The following is a 20,705-nucleotide window of genomic DNA, read 5'->3' on the forward strand; positions in this document are numbered from 1 at the left end:
TTGAGCCATTTCCAATGCAATACAAATTTTCATAATGAGTATATTATATATTATAATAAAGCTTCAAACTCTTGTTACCTTTCTTGTAACATTTACATTTTCTGTCTCATGTAAACTTTGATGACCTTAACAACTTAACTCCAGCCGTAAATATAAGGAAAATGTCAAAATATAAAGAATAAATACAATTTAATCTTCATGAGTAATACAGTTAGACATCAACATCTAATCTGCACTGAGGTTATGGCCACAAAACTCAGTAACATGATAGCAAAGCAACACATGAAATGAGACTATATGCATTTGATTTTTCATTCATCACTTTACCGAAGTAAAAGGAATACACTGAGGTTACGCAGCCCTGCTTCCGATGCAATGGATCTGGAGCTCGTAAGTATCATCTTTCTCTTCAATTTCATGATCACACTTTATACTGGCATGCAGTACAAAGGCCCCCAGGCAGGATAAAAATACAACAGTTTTTATGATTTTTTATCAGTAAACAAAACTGATATGCCGGGCATGAACATTAATCCCGTACAACGTGTTTGCGATGATAAAAATGTTCCAGTTCCAAACCAATTTTGTGAGTCTTCTTTCCTTTTCTTTCAACTAGCTCTTAATTCGTAAAAGTGAAGTAAAAATAAAAGGAGAAAATTAGACGAAACCATAGTTAGATGATTGGAAATTGAGATATAGTTTATGAAGATACAATAACTCTATTAGTACAGTTTATTAAGCTAACAGAATCAACTGTTAAACTGATATGGTACTTGTTTCATATTATTTCTGTAAAATTATATCTGCGTGCTTTACAAGAGGGAATAGGTTATATATATATATATATATATATACAAGTAAAACCCTATTTCTAATTATAGTAAAAACAGAGAAATTAATAATTAATAACTATAACCCCTAATTTTGCTCTTGAGATATTGTGAACAGCTCACGCCAACACTCCCCCTCAAGTTGGTGCATAGATATCTCGAATGCCCAACTTGTCAAGTGCTTTGTAGAAATCTCTACTGCATACAGATTTTGTTAGTATATCTGCCAATTGATCTTCAGATTTAACAAATGGAAACTGAATTATCTTGGTCTCCAAATTTTGCTTGATAAAGTGTCGATCTACTTCCACATGTTTTGTTCGATCATGTTGAACCGGATTATGAGCAATTTCAATTGCAGACTTGTTGTCACAAAAGAGGTTCATCGCACAGTTCGGAACAAAGCCAATTTCAGTTAACAGTCTTTTAAGCCAGAGAAGCTCACAAAGACCCTTAGCCATCCCTCGAAACTCTGCTTCAGCACTTGATAATGCTACAACCTTTTGTTTCTTACTTTTCCATGTAACTAAATTCCCTCCAACGAAGGTAAAGTAGCCTGAGGTGGATTTCCTGTTGGTGATATCTCCTGCCCAGTCGGCGTCTGTATATCCTTCAACCTGTACATGATTATTCTTTGTGAACATCAAGCCTTTTCCAGGCGAGGACTTCAAGTACCACATGATTCGAATTACTGCATCCATGTGATCTTTACTCGGGTTGTGCATAAATTGGCTCACTACACTTACCGCATATGCTATATCGGGTCGTGTATGAGATAAGTAAATGAGTTTGCCAACTAATCGCTGATATCTTCCTTTGTCTGTTGACACTTGGTCTGGATATTCTCCAAGTTGGTGATTCTGGACAATTGGAGTGTCAACCGGTTTACAGTCTAATAGCCCAACCTCTGATAATAAATCCAGGATATACTTTCGTTGAGATAAAAATATGCCCTTCTTCGACCTAGCAACCTCAATACCTAGAAAATATTTGAGACCACCAAGATTTTTCATCTCAAATTCTGTTGCTAGTTGTTTTTGAAGTTTTGCTATTTCCTCTGAGTCATCTCCTGTAATGATCATATCGTCTACATACACAATCAAAGCTGTGATCTTACCTTGGCGATGTTTCAAGAACAAAGTATGATCTGCATTGCTTTGTTGGAAGCCATATTTTTTCATTGCCAAGGTTAATCTCCCAAACCACGCTCGAGGAGATTGCTTCAAACCATACAAGCTGCGTTGCAACTTACACACCACCTTAGTCTCAGAATTTGTCATGTATCCTAGAGGGATATCCATATATATTTCTTCTTCCAAGTGTCCATGGAGAAAGGCGTTTTTTACATCTAACTGATGCAATGGCCAATCAAGGTTTACTGCAAGGGATAAAAGAACTCTGACAGTGCTCAACTTGGCCACAGGTGAAAAAGTTTCTTGATAGTCTATGCCATATGTTTGTGTGAAGCCTTTAGCTACCAATCTTGCTTTGTACCTTTCAATAGATCCATCAGCTTTGTATTTGATAGAGAAAACCCACTTACACCCTACTGGTTTCTTTCCTTTTGGTAAGGTGACAAGAGTCCATGTTGCATTCTTGTTTAATGCCTCCATTTCTTCATTCATAGCTTGAACCCATCTAGGGTCTTCAATGGCCTCTTCAACCTTGCTAGGTACACTGTGTGAAGATAGCTCATTTGCAAACTTTTTTAGCGGTTCAGACAACTTCTCCATAGAGACATAATTAGCAATTAGATACCTCGATCTATGATCCTCCTCTTCAGGGGAGTATCGCTTCGGTGGTTTTCCCCGATTATGCCTGTGAGGTAGTTCATATCTAACAGGAATATCAACATTATTATTGTTAGGAGAGATGGGAGAACTTACCTCAATGATATTCTCAGGAGATGGATTATCGGGTACTGGAGAGAGAGGGGATTCTGATACTTCAACTTCAGGAGGACATACTTCGACTTCAGTTCCCATAGGATATGTTTGAGTTTGACAAGAATTATCAAAAATTTCAGTTGATGGTGTATCAATATCCTTAAACCAGTCAAATGTCAACCAATTCGACTCTTCTTCTGGTGTCTCCCCCTGAAGGGAAGAATTGGATGATGCAGAGGAGTAGAAAAGGTCGAATTCCAAGAAAGTGACGTCCATAGTCACATATATGCGTCGAGTAATAGGGTCATAGCAACGATACCCTTTCTGGTGTACACCATATCCCAAAAAAAGACAGCGAATGGCACAAGGATCAAGCTTTGTACGCTGGTTTTTATGTAAGTGAACAAACGCAACACAACCAAAGACTCGAGGTGGCAACATTTGTATTGTGGGCAGCGTTACAAATGTAGACAAGGTCTGCAGCGGAGTTTTAAATTCAAGAAACTTCGATGGCATCCGATTAATGAGATATACTGCTGTAGTGACAGCATCAGTCCAATGGTGGTGAGGCACATGTGCTCCAAGTAAGAGAGCACGAGCAGTTTCAAGAATGTGTCGATTTTTCCGTTCTGCAATACCATTTTGTTGCGGAGTTTGAGGACATGTTGTTTCATGAATAAGTCCGTGTTTTTTGAAATACTCATTGAATTGGTGATTAACAAACTCCCCACCATTATCAGACCGAAGTATCCTAATCTTCTTTGAATATTGAGTTTGAATCATTTTATGGAATTGTTGAAATATGTGCAACACTTCATTTTTTTGTTTCAACAAATAAATCCAAGTCATTCGAGTGCAATCATCAACAAATATCACAAACCACCGATAACCAGAGATAGAAGATTTGGGGGATGGACCCCATACATCAGAATGGATCAAAGCAAAAGGAACATTACTTTTATTCATACTTAATGGAAAATTGACTCGATGACTCTTAGCTAAAATACAAGCTTCACATTTGAAGTTCAACACTGATGTATCTGAAAATAAATTTGGAAACACATGTTTCAGGTAACTAAATGAAGGATGGCCTAATCGACGGTGCCAAAGTAAAATTTGTTCCACTTTGTTGTTTCTTGGACCATGCATGTGGTGCGCTCGGCCTACACTGAAATCCTCCATATAGTACAGCCCCCCTCTCTTAGTACCACGCCCAATGATCTCCTTCGTGAGAATATCTTGAAGGAAACAGAAAGATGGATAAATCAGCACAACACAATTCAAGTCTTTTGTAATTTGACTCACAGACAACAACTTATGAGATAGCGAGGGAACAAGCAGTGTATTAGAAAGCAAAAGAGCTGGTGATAACATCACAGTTCCAGCCCCTGTTACCGACGATAAACCACCATTTGCGTTGGCAATACTTGAGCGTCGCGGGGTTGACCGTTCAGAAAAATCAGCAACATCAAACGTCATATGATCGGTAGCTCCAGAGTCAAGTATCCATGCATTACAATCATCATCATGATTAGAGCAAATTAGAACATTACCTTCAGTGGTGTGGGAATTTGATGGTGGAATGAGGGAAAGATGTGGTTCGGTGGTAGCTACTGCAGCTTTTCCCGCATTGCTATCAGTTGTATCACGACGTTTTCGAGCCTGAAAATCTGCCCACCAATCTGGATAGCCGTTAAGCTTAAAACAGTCTTCACGAATATGTTTGGTACTTCCACAATGAGAACACTTAGTGCCATAAGATGCTTCCTTATGCTTGGAGTGAGACGTTGTCTTGCTGCTATGTAACTTGAGACCCTTAGATGCAAGAACCGCTCCAGATAATTCATTTGAGTTGTCTGTCACCTTGTCTGTCATCACTGCCTGGCGAAGAGCTTCCCTCCTAACATGTGCATATGCTTGCTCCACCGTTGGGAATGGTTTCATTTGTAAAACATCGCTTCTGATATTATCCAAGTGATCATCAAGTCCATCCAAAAAGACATACACTCGTTCTTCTTGGACAAGGGTATTGTAGTGTTGGATATCAATTGAGCATGTCATCGGATTTGGACGACGAAAATGAATCTCACGCCAAAGTCCTTGGAGATCATTATAATATTTTTCAAGAGAACCACCGGCTTGTGTAAGACGTGTCACCCGTCGCCGAAGGTCATACACCTGAGAGGTGTCGCTGCCATCAAAGTATGTTGTTGCAATTGCTTCCCACACCATCTTGGCAGTGGAGAATCGAATAAAGTTGCTGATTAGAGAGGAGTCCAAGGAGTTGATAATCCATCCCTTAGCAGTCGCGTTGTCAGTCCGCCAACGCCGAAAGGTAGGGTCTGTTTGAGGGGGTTGCGGGAGTTCGCCATTGATATATCCCAGTTTGTCTTTGCCCGAGATATACATCTCGACCACCTGGGACCAAAGGGGGTAGTTGTTGCCATCTAACTTGATGCCAATCGGTGCCACGGCATGGTCAGAACTAATTTGTGACGGGGCTGAAGCACGGTTCAGAACTTCCGTCATTTTCATCGTCAACTCAGCAAGAATAGAAGATGAGGTAGCGTCATCGGCAGTTGAGTCTGTGTCGCCCATGGAGGAAGAATGAAGGGTATGTTAGCACAAGTCAGGTTTAAGACCTGGCGGCTGATACCATGTTAAACTGATATGGTACTTGTTTCATATTATTTCTGTAAAATTATATCTGCGTGCTTTACAAGAGGGAATAGGTTATATATATATATACAAGTAAAACCCTATTTCTAATTATAGTAAAAACAGAGAAATTAATAATTAATAACTATAACCCCTAATTTTGCTCTTGAGATATTGTGAACAGCTCACGCCAACATCAACATCAATATCCTGTAACAGAAACAAATGATTGAGTTGAGCTTGAATGTCAGACATTCTATACTCGTCAGCATTTTTACCAAGAACGTTCTCAAACCTCGCAATGAAGTTTTCATAATCCGGCAACAACATTTTTTCCACATAAATTATTATTTGTTTCTTAAGCTGTTCATCAAAAACACGCCATGTAGACTGAATTCCACACATCTCCTTAAACTTTTGATTGAACAGATTGAGCTTGTCTTTCATTGAATTTGCGTCAGAATTTGACGCTGCTGACTGATTTATATCGATTTTCAAAATATCTACAACATTACTCCATGAGCTTTTACAATAGAGTTCCAAGTATCGCCTTGTGTTTTTAAAGAACCTATCATCCCAAAAGTTTTCCAATTTGTACTTAATCATACTTATATTATTCAGCATGAAAAAATACCGCAAAGCGGAGTCCTCATAAGTTTGTGACTTAGCTTCCAAATTTCTCTCAAACATCTCCATTATGAGCTCTATCTGCGAATCGAATAAAGATGTTCCCTCTCCATTAGCAACAACCAACGGGTAGTCTCGTAAAATTTGCTCCAGTTTCTGTCTTGACCAGAAAGCCAAAACGATGTAGCCTGTAGCCTCGCAGTTCATTGGATGAACCCCACCGTCAACCCAACAATCTAACTCTGCATCCGGCGTAAGAAAGATCAGATTCCCAAATTCCATGAAAATATCTCTACTTACTTCACCCAATCTATTCTTAGTTTTTATTGCTTCATTCACTAAGGAATCAATAAACAACGCTTCAAATTCGGGAATGAGATCACAAAGTGTCTCAAACAAGTCAACGATTTTAAACAAACGCCATGCAGAAGGACTTTGATTCATAAACGAATCAGCAAAGTCCAACAGTTGTATCGTTGCTCTACGACAAATCTCAAAAAAACGAAGATCAGATGACATAAAGGATTCCGAGAAGACACGATCATAGAGGCGACGTTCACAGGGAAATAATATTCTAAGAGCAACCTTGGAAGCTTTAATCCATCTTCCAATCATGTAATCCTGAAATCCCATCTTTCTCAATCCTAATAATTTATTTATTAATAAATCTTTCAACCATTCTTTACGCAAACTAATGTACAAGTCAGAGCACTCTTTCTCAAACCCAGCATCCACCATCAGTTTAACCGTTTCACGAAGATTATTGATTGTTTCGTCCGGAATTGCATCAAGTATGAAGTTATGATCAGTAACCACCAACTTATAGTTACCTTTCACCTTCTCCAAAAGCATCTTGGCAATAATAGAGTTGTTCTGCATAAGCTCTTTCATACAAGTCAGGAACTGTTGCAACAATAGTTCCAAACTTGTATGAAAGTGTTCTGAATCAACTTGAACGACTACTTGTTGTTCTTCAAGACTAAGACACGGAGTTTCATGTTGAACATTTACCAAAGAGAAAGAAGAACGAAGAATAATAAGACAATAGCTATAACAAACTCCAACAATAGCTAACAAAAAATTAATCTTCATGAGTTGTACAATTAAACATCCTAGATAAAAGTACATCAGATCCACTTCAAATCCACACCGAATTTGCCTCGATAAACTGAGTGACATGAAAGCGAAGGCAGCACATGAAATCAGACTATATGCATCTGGTTTTCCATTCATAATTTTATCAGAGAAAAAGGAATAGACAGAAGTGATAGTCAATACCAAAAATGCTGAATGAGCTTTGAATCGAAGACTTGTCGAGTGTTGCCATGTACTTGCAAACAAAATCAATAGACAAATAATGAAACTGAAAACAGTGTAAAGAATAATTTTCAACAAATTCCAATTTCCAAAAAGATGGTTGAAGGAAGAGCTTAGAGCATAACAAACAAGTCCAACAACAGCTGAAGCAAACCCGACAAATTTCCATCCTTTTGTATTCATCATCCATCTCCGAATATGGATCAGTATGAGTGACATGTTTGGATTAAAAATCGATATTGGATCTGAAAATATCTTTTCTATTTCAGATGGAATTTCTATCAAAGGACCAAAAAGTCTTGAAACTATTTCCTGCCACAAGTTTTTGACTTTAGTGTTAATCAGTTCGACTGTCCAAATCTAACTCGTAGTCTACATAACACTCACACGACACTGACACATCAAACCAATAATAATTTATGAAAAAAATAAATTAATTGAATATAATGACACCAGTTACTTTCGTATTGGATAACTGACTCTCATTCTATCAGAAGTGTCGGTGTTACAGAGTTTACAAAAGGAAAAAAAAATTCTTTTGTCAACAACGTGTCTTGACCACAGATTAAAATAGATCTTTCTCTTTATAAAAAGCAACAATAATTTCCACTGATTTTACAAGGTTCCTTTCCATCTCAAACTCTTCTTTGACTCTAAGAAGAACATATTAGTCTTTTAACTTTTAAGCCAAATAGAAATTAACACACTACTACCCTATACCCTTTGGAAATTAAGTACCATGCCCATAAGAATTCCCAATAGACTAATACAGAAAAAGCTATGGAGAATATTAGGATTTTTTTCAAGTATCATTGGACTCATTTCTTATGCAATAAGCTCTTCTTTCAATCAACTTTTTGGAAATTGGAACTTCATCAAAATCATTATCTACACAGTGGTAAGTTTCAGTATCACTAGCATGATGTTATTTTTGGAAAAATGGAAACTTTCAAGGAGATTCTTGCTAAAAGCTCATTTAGGTGTTCTTGTTTTGTTACTCACATCATTTTACAGTTTTGTATCCGATTATAAAACTTTGAATCAAAAACCAGACTTATTCAGTCTTATTTCTTGTTCATCTTTTGCTTTAATGTGTTTTTGTTTATCAAGACAAATTGATCTTGGTTTTGAATCTGATCTTCTTAATTTCTTCCTTGGAATGCTTACTATTCATTTGATGAAAATCAATTTGATGCTATCTATAGTCGCTGCAATCTTCTGTTATTCTCTTATGGTTCTTCGTTCGAAATTAGATTCTCGACACGAAATTGGAACATTAAGAGTAGAAGATGATGTAGCTATAGAAATTGATGCTGTAGATAGAAACAAAAATGAGTTCCAATCTTTAAGAAGAAGAATGAATAATAATGATGGTTATAATTGGAAAAGATATGAAGAAAAATTTGCAAAAGGAAGTGAAAATCAGAGAAGTTACTATAAATGTGTGGGGTCTAATTGTGTTGTGAAGAAAAGAGTTGAAAGAAATATTGATGGTGAAATTATTGAGACACTATATAAAGGTACACATAATCATTGCATGCCTACTGATTCTACAATGAAGAAGAATTCATCATCTGAATATCTTTATTCACTTTTGCCTTTAGAAACTGGCTCTATTGATTTTCCAGATCAATCATTTGGTAGTGAACAATTGGATTCTGATGAAGAACTTTCAAAATCCTCAGTAGTATCAATATGAAATGTTGAGAAGGAAGTTGTTTGTAGTAGCTATTTGAATCTAGAGTTTGGGGCATAGTAAATTACAAATCCAATTGGACCAATTGGATGGTTATTTTCCTTTAAGAAAAAACTTATGTCAAATTTTTTATATAATAATTAGAGGTAAGGAAAATTGTGTAGATTAAAATTATGGCCAGTTCCCTCGGCCGGTGTTGGAGTGTTTGGATTTCCTCAGATTTCTTGCATCTTTGCAGCAAAAACGACATTCCATCCCATTGTAATAGAATTCAGATTTGGGCTTAACTTGACCGTAAATATTGCCTTCGCTTATAAACATTTCTCCAGGTCATATCAATGATGACAGCGAAAAGTATAGCTGGTGGCCCGACGAATTTTGAAGATCCTCTGATACCATCTTTAAAGTATAACCTTGAGTCGGTAGATAATCCGTGTTGACGGTAGCATCGTTTGTCGTGCCAACGGGTCGCTAGTCTTGGTGTTTCTCATGCTGGTGCTCATACCAGTTAATTGACCATCCCTCGATCTAGCTTTTGATTGGGTCTGAGTTGCATTCAACAAGACGTGATTTGTCAAGAGATTGGTAGAGGTCTCATATTGCCTCTACTTCATTCTCAATATTCGTATCATTTCATGATTTCAGACGGTTTGCTTGAAAAAGCCGTCATTGCTTGCTTCTAACTACAGGGAGTAGCAGTACGTGGACCGTTTCCTTGTTGACGTATGGTCGGTTCATTCGCCTAGAATTTTTATGACTTATATTTTCCTTTGGGATTAACTAGAAGTTGGTATGTTCATATTTCATTGTCCTCGGACTTATTGGGTTAGGTCTATGTCCCCCGGTTTTTGTATATACTTTTTCCTGCTTTATCCCCTGATGTTTAGATGCTCTTCACTTTATAAAAAAAAAATTCAGATTTGGGCTTAACTTGACCGTAAATATTTCCTTCAATTATAAACATTTCTCCAGGTTTTGTCAATGATGGCAGCAAAAACCGTATAGCATGTGGCCCAACGAATTTTGAAGATCCTCTGATCCCATCTTAAAATTGGAATTTCCTACAATTCTTCAGATCATCTCACATCCGTTGTGGACTATTAATAACAAACTCCAAAAGCCGACTGTCACAATCGGATTAATCTTGCCTTTATCGAAGATAACCTTGTTTCGAGCTTTCCAAGTCTTCCACAAAAGAATGTTTAACCTCTTTATGTTGTTCTTGGGATGAATTTTGGAACTTGATGTAATCAGTTTCTGTTTTTTAATTGAGTTTAATTGTTGTGCACTGTCAGTGTAAAGAATTTTTACACATACATCCAATAATGTGTTGCCACATCATTTAATGAATGTGACACATCATGTGTTTTTAAATACCATACATGATGTGTCGGTATATTATTGGACGCATGTGTAAAATAACTTTACACTGACGGTGCATATAAATTAAATTCTTTTTAATTATATATACTTTTCATCTAACGTCTGATTTGTTAGGGCTCGTTTGGCCTAGATTTTTTTAGAGCTTATGCAAATAGCTTATGCAATTTTTATATATTATTATATGTTTGTCAAGGTAGTTTATGATAAAATAGCTTATAAAAGGATTTAATTAATATGCACTGACGGTGTAAAATAGTTTTACACTATCAGTCAATATCAACCATGTTTTCCGCCACATCACCCCACTTTCTTGATATGACATGGTAAAATGATGGTTGTTTATTGGACGATCGTATAAAACTATTTTACACTGTCGGTGCATATCAATTAAACTCCTTATAAAATTACAATTTTTACTAGTGTGAATTTATAAAATTGCATAAAATATAATTTATATTGCATAAGCTGTTTGCGTAAACTCTAAAAAAAACTGGGTCAAACGGGACCCTAGGTCAATGCTTAATGCTTTCCATAACCAATAGTCATTGAATCAAGGCTTTTTCTAACATGAACAAATGGTTCATGTGGTGCACCATGCACAAGTCTCGAATAACATTATAACGAATACGAATTTTACAAAATCGATCGTTGGATTGAAAGATTATATCATATAGATCATTCGTATAAATTTTTAGAAAAATTGAAAATCATTTGATATGTTATTAAGATCAATCAAAATTAACGGTTTATGAGTTTTATTAAATACCGTTAATTTTGATGGGTCTCAATAACATATCAAATAATTTTCAATTTTTCTAAAAATCTCTATGGATGATCTATATAATATAATCTTTCAATCCAACGGTCGATTTTCTAAAATTTGTATTCATTATAATGTTATTCGAGACTAGTGCATGGTGCACCTGGTTCATGTTAGACTTGGCCTTGAATCAAACCTAAATATTGTTTGGGCATCTCTTTAAAAATGTACTACTCTGATTCAATTATACGCAAAAAGTGCATGTAGTTTTCGCAATTGCGACCGCATCACATTGATTCATTCTTTTTATAAGAGTGGCATTATTTTTACTACAAATGAACGAGTAGTACATAGACTCCCAAATGATCTCATATTCTTTGTACTATATACAATGAAGTACAAATTTCTCAACTTCAATCAAATATATTATAATCTCTTTGAAATTGGAACTTAGGCAGGACTTCCAATTCTAAGTACTTAGCAATATATTTGTAGGTTGCTTGAGTTGGATGTACGCTATCCCAAAATACATATTTTGAGGCATCATTACAAACTGGTGTGAGTTCATTACACAATGGAGTTACTTCAAATAAGCCAGTTCCGCAACATCCTTTGCTTGTTTCCACGAAACCTATATATAATAGAAAGTTAAAAGAATACAAAATAAATACTGGAAACAAATATAAGACCAAAAAAAATAATACTAGAAACAAATAGGAGTTGTTAACTTTTAAAATTCTTCTTCCTTTTATCAATTAAAATATTGGTGCTTAAAATTATCTTTTTACTTTCTTTAACTTCAAGATGATTTAGTGTCAAATCCTCTAATAATAATTCGCTTGAATTGTTGTGTGTTTGAGGATAACTCGGTTAATAAAGATATCGTATTTTATATGTAAAGGTCGGAGTTCGAACCAAGAATCTCTCGCTTATTCACTTCAAGATGTGCATTTCTAGTCATTATACTATTTTACCAAAAAAAAAATGCTTGAATTTGACTTCTTTAAGTTTTTTTTTTTTCACCATCAGTATTGGGCCAACTGGACCGCTTAATCTGGTTAGCGGGCAGTTGCAGGGGAACGAACCATGGTTATCTCTAACAAGTCCAACGTCAATCACCACTAGACCAACTAACAATAGTCGTTTCAAAATAAAAGAAATTCTATATTTTCAATTTTTTTTCCTTTACAAATTTTAAATTCTTTTTTTTTTCAAGGAGAAAATATTAATTCTACTGGATAATATTAAAAAACACCAAGATAACACATAGTCCATGAATAAAAAATATTCATAAATATTGCTCACCATATTTTTGAGGATGATAGATAAGGCCAATCAAAGGGTCATATATATTTGTATATATAATTCTGCTTCCTTGAAGCACTGCTTGTAATTTAAGTAATCTCCGAGCCAATTTTTGGTTATAAATCTTAGCTTCTAAATTCTCATCCTCCAACCTCTTTTTCTCTCATCTCCTAAGTTCTAACCCTAGCCGTCACCTTTTTTCATCTTCTTAGTTTATCAAAGAGGGGTGATTTCAGGTCAAATCTTGACCAAAAATCACCCCTCCAAATTGTTTTTTCTTTCTCGTTATTAAATAAGTGTGATTTTTCACATATTTGATTGGTTTTGTGTTATTTGTTATCCCGTCCTTGTGCGGTGTATTCTGTTGTGCCGTCTCTGTGCGGTGTATTTTGTTTTCCCGTCTTTGTGCGGTGTTCATTTGTTTCAGGTTGAAGGATTAGATCCGATCAAGTACAAATCTATCCAATGTCGACTTTTGTGTCATCAACGCTGCAGATCTGGGAGCATGGACATTCCAGACACTTCAATATAGTCATATATGTAGGCTTATGTAATTTGCCGTTTTATGCTATTAACATGGATGCTGTGAGTTTGTTTGCAGATTCATCCTTTTTGTTTTTAGCAAATTTGAATTTGTATTACATCGATGTACTCTATCAATTTGAATGAATGAATATCCTTTATTTTTAGTCAAAAAAAAAAAATTCTCATCCTCCACACATTTCCGATCCTTTAAATTTACAAACTTAGCTGTTATTTGAACAGGTATGCAACCAATAGATGGAAGCCCAGCCACAGCAAATTTTCTGCATCCAAGGTCATATAGTTCCTACAATTTATTAAGAAAAATATTTTAAATTATAGACAAAAATTCAAAGAAAATTTATAAGTAATAATTATGGTAATAATTGTAAAAATAATGAATAATTATAATTACTTTTTTATAATAAGTAATTATAATTACTATTTATTTTTATAAATTAATTAATATATATACACCGTTAGAAAAAAAAATTATAGGTACATCTAATCACGTCTCACAACGGTGATATTTAAATATATTAAAAATGACACATAGATTTAATATTTTTTTTTTTGTTACATAGATTTAATATATATGATTGATATGAACATCCACTACTAGAAAACATGATTTTAGCCTCCAAAATTAGCGTCGGCCCCCGACACCGACGCTACTAGAGTCAGTTTAGAGTCGGTTTAACTCACGCTAAACAATTAGAATCCATTGTTTTTTATTTTATAATATTAGCGTCGGCCTAGCCGAAGCTATAGTACAAAAAAGGGTTTTAAAAAAACGTAGAGTCGGCTCCTCCGATGCTATCACTTTTACTTGAAAAAAATTAATTCTTTATTTCCGTTTTTTTCTCCTATTCTTTGACTTTTCAGCAAAAACAAATCCAAATTCTCATTCATCACGTTTTTCTCTTCTTTTTCCCTGAGTCACAACAAAAACCCTAATTTTTTTCTTCACTCACCAAACCCTCACTCGTTTGTAAATCGGAATCCCTAAACCCATCAATCAGAATCCTCTTTCTCTTCGTTCATCAATCTGAGAATATCCAAATCCTAATTCGTAAATCCATGAATGGAATCCTTCACTCGTAATCACTTGTAACCCTCGTTCCCTCTTTCCCCTCAAATGTCACAGATGATTCTGAGAATCACTTTTGAAACGACGATTCTCAAACATGAGCACTCGTAATCACTTTTGAAACCCTCATTTCGTTCTCCCACTCAAACCTTCACATATTATCCAGATCTCAACGACTCAAACGATGATTCTCGATTTTCAACCTTCTATGAATTCGTAACCGGCAATCTTAAATGGTTGGTTCTCTTCTCTTTAGTCTACCTTGCTGCAATAGGTTTATTTGTTTTTATATTTTTGGGATTTTTTGCTACAACGAGTTCACATTTTTTTCTTGATTTATTTCTTTTATTTTCTTGATAATTTGCAACTAGATAGACTAAAGTACTTGAATGTCTGTAATTTTAACAAAATGCATCCACATGCTTAACTAGTTTAGCAAAATACATCCACATTTCCTTTCATGTTCCAACGGGGGTTTGTAGGCTGACATTTGAGGCTTGAATGTTGCCTATTAAGTTAGTTTCACTCATGTGTTTATTGATTGGTGTTTTAGATAACATGGTTTATAGCTATATTGTGTTATTGGGATTGATATCTTGTGTTACTTGTCTCAAATTGATGATAGAATCTAGAAATACCGTATAAGATGTAGAATTCAAAACATCAATATAATAGCTAAGTGGTTTGTAGGCCTCACAGTGCTAATTATTGGATTAATGAATCAAATGAAGTTGATCATTAGGCTTATCTAAACATTTATGGTACCTTTGAATTTTATGCATAATTATGCAGAAAACTATGTGTGAACAAGGAATAGACATAAGCCCAAGGAACATTGAACATGTTTGTCTCTAATTAAATGAATACTTCACAATACTCTTTCTTGATTTTTCCATTGAAAGAAATTTAATGAGTCTTATTGACATTTTATAGTTGGTTGTCTATGCCTAGTTTACAAATTATGTACATTTTGTCATTTTGATTTGTTTCATAAATTCCTGTATTTTTGTTTAGTTCTTTTATTCTTTGTGATAACAGATGACTATCTATTTTTCCTCCTCTTGTGCCAAGGAGAGATGAAGATAGGAAGATCATTATACGACTTTATAGTAAAGGGTAAGTTACATATATGAAACAATCTTAATTAACCCCCTCATTTGACTGATTAGATTAGTGTCACTGCATAATCCATTGCTATTTCAAGACCGATCCGTAACTCTATGATTTTATCAAAATTTTGCAGGTTCATTCCTCCCATTGAAGTTGCAAAGGCCATTAATTATGCAATACGAAATCAGTGACGAGTTCTTGAAATTCTCCGATCAAAATAAGACTGCCGAGCTTTGTCAAGAGGCAGAGCGGTCTACACCTCAGCCCGCAAGGACCATATTGAAGTGGCACATGAACTTGTAAGTATTCAATTTACATGTATATAACTTCATTATAATTAAATCATTTCATGTACCTTTGATTAAAAAATTATGTAGGATGTGCAAAGTATATGTCCTGCCAATTTTAATTGTAGCATCTCCTTGGTTCCGCTAGAAAGTAGAAAGTAGTATAATGATATTCCAAAACAAACATGGATTCATTTTGGGACAAGGAAGAATTAAAATCTATCCAAATACCATTAAAGGACACTTGTAATTACTTTAATATGCAGCACAACTTAACAATAGTGTTGAGGTTTATTATATATGTTTTCTATATATGTTTTCTGTAGAGTGTTTCTTGCTTTGTAATTGTCTGACCAGCTCCCCATCTCTGTGTTTAGAACCTAAAAGTCATGGTTTGTTTTTTGTTATAGAAGCATCCATGGCTTCGATTTTTTGTAGAGTTTGCTAGGCTTTATGATTTTGGGATTTAGCGATTTTAACATTTTTTCATTATTTATAGTCTAAGTATTTGTAAGTTATGATTCGGGAGAAGTAACTTTGTGTGATTTGATTGCAGAATGTAGTGGACGAGATAAAGAAAAATCTTAAAGTGCTAAGATTACAAAAGTTGAAGTCAATAAAGCCAATCCGACACTTCAAGAATTGCCAAAGGTATGTTTTGTAACAATTACTAATATTTGGTCTATGATTCAACTTATAGTTGCTGCAATATTAGAACGATTTATGTGACCGAAAACGTGTTTAACTTGCTATCAAATTGAAAAGTGAGTTCTTTCTGAAACTATGATTGTCAGGGAGGACCCTTGTTTGAGTTAAAATCATGTTGTGTGTGTGTTATTTTCTTTCAAAACTTTCTTCTAATTAAGGCCAATGCTCCATTGTGTGTGATGGTCATTGGCTTATCAATAACACAACTCTGGATACTGCAATATCATAATCTTTTCCTAGATCTGCAATATCAGAATCTTTTCCTAGAACTGCAATATCATTGGCTTATTAATTATTCTTTTATCCCACCGTACTTGTCAGACTAAGAATCTTGAAAGGAGTTATAGGCTGAAGAATAACATACCACTTATTTGGCTTATCATGTTCATTCTTTCCTAAATATTATTGGCTGCTTATCTAATAGCTTTCAAAGTTGAAGAATAACATACCTCTGTTTTGGCAGTATATATTTATGGCGCTCATTAGCTATATGCTATTTGAATATACATGGTCATCATTTCATCATTAGCTATACTTTCTTCATATCATCATAACATTATCTCTTTTGTTGTTGCTTTGAATTTGTTAGGATTAAGTATCATAAAAGAATTTTACAACCCAAACTGGAGTTTGAATTTGAACCGACGCTGAAGCAGATTCTAACTACAAGTAACAAACCCCAATTCCTCTTACTTTTACTTCTCTTGCAGTTACTTACAGTTGTGTTTTGTTGTGTGTCTCTAGTGTTATTAATATTTCAATATGAGCTTGTGGAGCTAAGTTAAGTTTCTGCTTTATTTTAGTTAATATTGTCTATTAGAATGTATGTTAGTTTGTTATAGTTACTGCCCCACTAGCGTTTATAAGTCTCAGAGATATGACTCCAAATGTAGAATGATAGTATTAATAAGTCGTTTGTTAATAGCGTTTATTTATGTGATAGATGTTTAGACTTTAGGACTTATTCTAACATGGACTGAAAATAAAAAGGGGATTATATGGGATAATCTTGGATGAGCAGATTGAAGGGGATTATTTATGTGATTTGAAAATCTCTTAAACTTTCTATCACGTTGTGTTGATAACTTGCTATGGTTGATTATTATCTTACACTTTCTTTGTTGATAATGTGTTGATAATTTACTATGGTTGCTAGTGTGAACTCTGTTTATTGTTCCGACTTCTATAAATATTTTGCTAAATTTTGGTCCTCTTAAATTTTATATTATGAGTTAAACTTCGTTGGCTTGTTTGGTTTGCTTTAAAATGGAAAAAAAATAACGGTTGGACAATAAATATTTTACTCTATGTTTGACAAACAATAATTGTTCTTTGTTTCTATGGTTTCAATTGTGTCAATTTTGCTCATGCAAGTATAATACTAGTATGGTAAAAACTGATTCATGCCACTGAACATGTTTGTTATGTTAATGCATGTGATTTCATAGTTTTTGGAGCATCATCGGGTAATAGTTTAAACTATGCTATTTTGTAGTATCATAGTGACTATTACTCAAAATATGTTTATGTTGATGCTTTATGCCTTTTTGTGGCCAAATTTGATGTGTACTTCTTTGTTGTTAGTATTAGGTGCAAAACAGGGAATAGGCGCAGTGCTGGTGTAAAAATATCTGTAGATTAGCGTCGGCTACACCGACGCTACGTTAATTTGTTGACTTTTTTGAAGTTGACTTTAGAGTCGGCCAATCCGAGGCTATATATATTGTTGACTTTTTTGTTGATCACATATTTAGCGTCGGATAGCAATAGAGTCGGACATAGACTCGGTTAAAACCGACTCTAATATAGAGTCGGATGCCTTCAACCGACGCTATATATTAGCTTCAAGCATTTTAGCCTCAACCCCGACACCGACGCTAATCCGACTCTAAATGGTTGTTAGCGTCGGTTTTTGGCTTGTTAGAGTGGGTTTTCATCCGACGCTAAATCCTACTTTTCTAGTAGTGATCCGTATAATTTTTTTAAAATATATAATTTTTTTTATCAAGTAATTAATTTGGTGGTTAAAAATTACACCCTTCTAGTGAATAAATGGGATGATCAGGGATAGAACCTCGACTCCCTGTATATATAATGCAATATCTTTACCAACTGAGCTAAGCTTACGAGACGAACGTCCGTATAAAATTATTTACGCATACTGTTCGTGGATATTCGATTCACTAAACTCTTTTTTAATCAATGATATCCAAAAAAAATAAACAAGCTTACCTCAATGAAAATTTGGAGTTTACTTTGAATATAATCTTGGTATCCACTAATGTTGAACTCCAACCTTCTAGTTGGAATATCATAAAAATTGAAAAGGAAGTCATTAGTTCCAGCACTAATAATCACCAAAGCATTTCCAAGTCTATTTTTAGCTTCTTTTTCCCCTACAATGCTTTTAACCTTTGTCACATAATTTTTGAAATATTCAGTTTGTTTGGAAATTGATATAGCACCTGATAAAGCTATCGTCAAATCATCAAAACCTGATCCTCCAGATGCAAAGCTAACACCTGTCAGAAAAGAAGTGTGTACATCAATTTTTGTTGATCTAGTCGTTTCTTATATATACATAGGACCGAAAGTAATAATATTTAGTTATCGACGAAAGGAAACTATCACCTGTTAGAAGCTCTTCATTTGAAAGGTTTGGGTCCAAGAAAGGAGGGACAGTATCTTTGAGATTCATTGTAGATGCAAGAAAATCAATAGCCAATTTTCCATTAGAAAATCTACCTGTAGGTACATGATTAGGAAAATCCCTACCATATGGTAAATGATTTCCTTTGGCCAATGTTTTGATGTAGTTATTGTTTCCTGTGTCTACTGTTGAGTCACCAAAGACTAAAATGGATGAGAATTTTGATCTCAATTTCAAGTCATTGCTTGCAGTAACAACATTGATAATGGTGCAAACTTGCATTAAAATGATAAAGGGTTGCATAAGCCATTACTTGAAGTTTTTCATATATATGGTAATTGTGACAAGGCTTTAATTTAGCTAACTATATATAGTGGAGTGGAGTCTTCATTTCTTGAAATTAAAGGTATTGGATTGTTTGGTTTTTCAACTTAATGAAATTCATTTTATAAATATATATATAAGTACATCTTGTAACCGACGTGGGACTCTTAACACACCACCTCATGTCCAACATTATTAGGCTTGGTGCGCGGATATAAATGATAGATAGTCCGATCAGAAACCTAATATCACGTGACCTTGCAAATCGTGGAAGACTCTCATACCTTCTTAGAAGTGTGGAAGTTGATCTAACTCAAACCTATAAAATCAGTTTGGAAGGTAATAATTGTCTCCATTTTATGAACTCATGTTCAGATCATCTCGCAACCAATATGAAACTTTTAACAATTGATTTTTTTATGTAATTTTAGGGAATAAATTATCAAATACGAAGAAAAATATCTTATGATTCAAAAATTTTATGTTGAGATTTTCTTTTTTTACACATGTTGTGAAATTATTTAAAAATATGTTTAAGTGACTAAATTGTCGAACCCTACAATTTGAAAGGCTAAGGATGAGTCACACTCATGTATAGTCCATAGTACGACGTAGTATAAGCTACGTATTAATTTACATTTTACCCAAATTTTTAAATTGCAAGAGAACTACACTCAAGTAATCAAATTGTAAGTAAGAAAGATCGCAAGACAATCATTTTAGGTGAGCGAAAATAACATGTATGGATTTTAATTTCATGAAAAACAGGGGACCGGACAAAATAACTTTTGTTATACCCTGTTTGATTTGAAACTGGTTATGAGACTAGACAAATTAGATAGCAAGGGACAAGACAAAAACAAGATTTTTTGTCCCTCACTGAACCACGGGACAATTTTTTGTCCACATTACAACTATAGAAAATACAAAAATACCCATTTTATTTTCGAATATACAAATATTATCGTCCTATATCTTTCTGGTATAGTTTTGTCATGTCATGTATTATCTTGTTCTGTCTTGTACTGTTATGTCCAATTTTTGTTATTTTACGAATCAAACGCACCCTAAGTGTGTTTACAAGGAAATGGCGGAAACTTTAAATTTTTTTGCTAAAAAATGGCAAAAACTTGATAGGCTTGGAAAAAAAGTATTGAATACTTTATAAGTAAGCTTATAATAACAAATGAGTTTGTAAAAAACATTATAAGTTAACATATATTGAATAAAATAACTGATTGAATTTATAATATTTGATAAAATTATTCTTGTTCAAAAAAAATATTTGATAAAATTAACAAATTTTTAATACAGTTGTGGTATGATATTATCAAATAAGCAAAACAAATGCCATTAAAAAAAAGAGTAACAACAAAAAAAATCATTTCAAACCCAAGTTAGTTCTCTTTTTTTTAGTAAAGACTTTAAGGATTTGGTCAAGTAGTAAAAAGTCAGGTGTTAGATTCGGGAAGTCTGGTTCAAGCATCGCTAGTACTCTTAAAGGGAGGGTAAATGTAATTACCTTATTAAGAGCGTCAATGTGTTCCATGTC

General features: G+C 34.3%; 3 protein-coding genes and 1 long non-coding RNA gene across 5 annotated transcripts; 2 read left to right on the top strand and 2 right to left on the bottom strand.

Annotated features, from left to right (window-relative positions):
• Positions 1-699: 699 nt before the first annotated feature.
• On the bottom strand, positions 700-7,766 carry LOC123924565 (exocyst complex component EXO70B1-like). The gene is made up of 2 exons (XM_045977511.1): positions 5,575-7,766; positions 700-753 (listed from the first exon to the last, which is right to left on the bottom strand). Exons 1-2 carry the CDS (start codon positions 7,535-7,537, stop codon positions 701-703), a joined length of 2,016 nt encoding a protein of 671 aa, XP_045833467.1. The 5' UTR covers positions 7,538-7,766; the 3' UTR covers position 700.
• A 117-nt stretch (positions 7,767-7,883) lies between these two features.
• On the top strand, positions 7,884-11,048 carry LOC123921911. The gene has a single exon (XM_045974632.1). The coding sequence runs from the start codon at positions 8,058-8,060 to the stop codon at positions 9,015-9,017; it is 960 nt and encodes a 319-aa protein (XP_045830588.1). The 5' UTR covers positions 7,884-8,057; the 3' UTR covers positions 9,018-11,048.
• A 353-nt stretch (positions 11,049-11,401) lies between these two features.
• On the bottom strand, positions 11,402-19,374 carry LOC123923084 (GDSL esterase/lipase At2g30310-like). Of its 2 annotated transcripts, none has more exons than XM_045975722.1 (5): positions 18,811-19,374; positions 18,412-18,701; positions 13,166-13,291; positions 12,463-12,598; positions 11,402-11,788 (listed from the first exon to the last, which is right to left on the bottom strand). In XM_045975722.1, the coding sequence occupies exons 1-5, from the start codon at positions 19,130-19,132 to the stop codon at positions 11,571-11,573; spliced, it is 1,092 nt and encodes a 363-aa protein (XP_045831678.1). In that variant the 5' UTR covers positions 19,133-19,374; the 3' UTR covers positions 11,402-11,570. The 2 variants fall into 2 exon arrangements, with proteins under 2 accessions (XP_045831678.1, XP_045831677.1); XM_045975721.1 differs by having other exon boundaries at positions 12,463-12,607; positions 13,175-13,291; positions 18,811-19,372.
• On the top strand, positions 13,894-17,304 carry LOC123919655. The gene is made up of 5 exons (XR_006813290.1): positions 13,894-14,310; positions 15,113-15,190; positions 15,318-15,483; positions 16,028-16,122; positions 16,769-17,304. It is a non-coding gene; the product is annotated as an uncharacterized LOC123919655 (long non-coding RNA).
• Positions 19,375-20,705: the final 1,331 nt, after the last annotated feature.

Source organism: Trifolium pratense, linkage group LG4 (assembly GCF_020283565.1).
Source record: "Trifolium pratense cultivar HEN17-A07 linkage group LG4, ARS_RC_1.1, whole genome shotgun sequence".
Lineage (NCBI taxonomy): Eukaryota > Viridiplantae > Streptophyta > Magnoliopsida > Fabales > Fabaceae > Trifolium > Trifolium pratense.

Excerpts from the sequence above, each read along its gene's own strand:
- LOC123921911 (XM_045974632.1), top strand. The coding sequence starts at position 8,058 with ATGCCCATAAGAATTCCCAATAGACTAATACAGAAAAAGCTATGGAGA.
- LOC123923084 (XM_045975722.1), bottom strand. The coding sequence starts at position 19,132 with ATGCAACCCTTTATCATTTTAATGCAAGTTTGCACCATTATCAATGTT. Across the intron at positions 12,599-13,165 it reads AATGTGTGGAGGATGAGAAT|TTAGAAGCTAAGATTTATAA; the intron begins TTTTTTTTTTTG and ends GAGGATGAGAAT. Across the intron at positions 11,789-12,462 it reads CTATCATCCTCAAAAATATG|GTTTCGTGGAAACAAGCAAA; the intron begins GTGAGCAATATT and ends TATTATATATAG.
- LOC123924565 (XM_045977511.1), bottom strand. The coding sequence starts at position 7,537 with ATGTCACTCATACTGATCCATATTCGGAGATGGATGATGAATACAAAA. Across the intron at positions 754-5,574 it reads TCTGTTACAGGATATTGATG|TTGATTCTGTTAGCTTAATA; the intron begins TTGATGTTGGCG and ends TCAGTTTAACAG.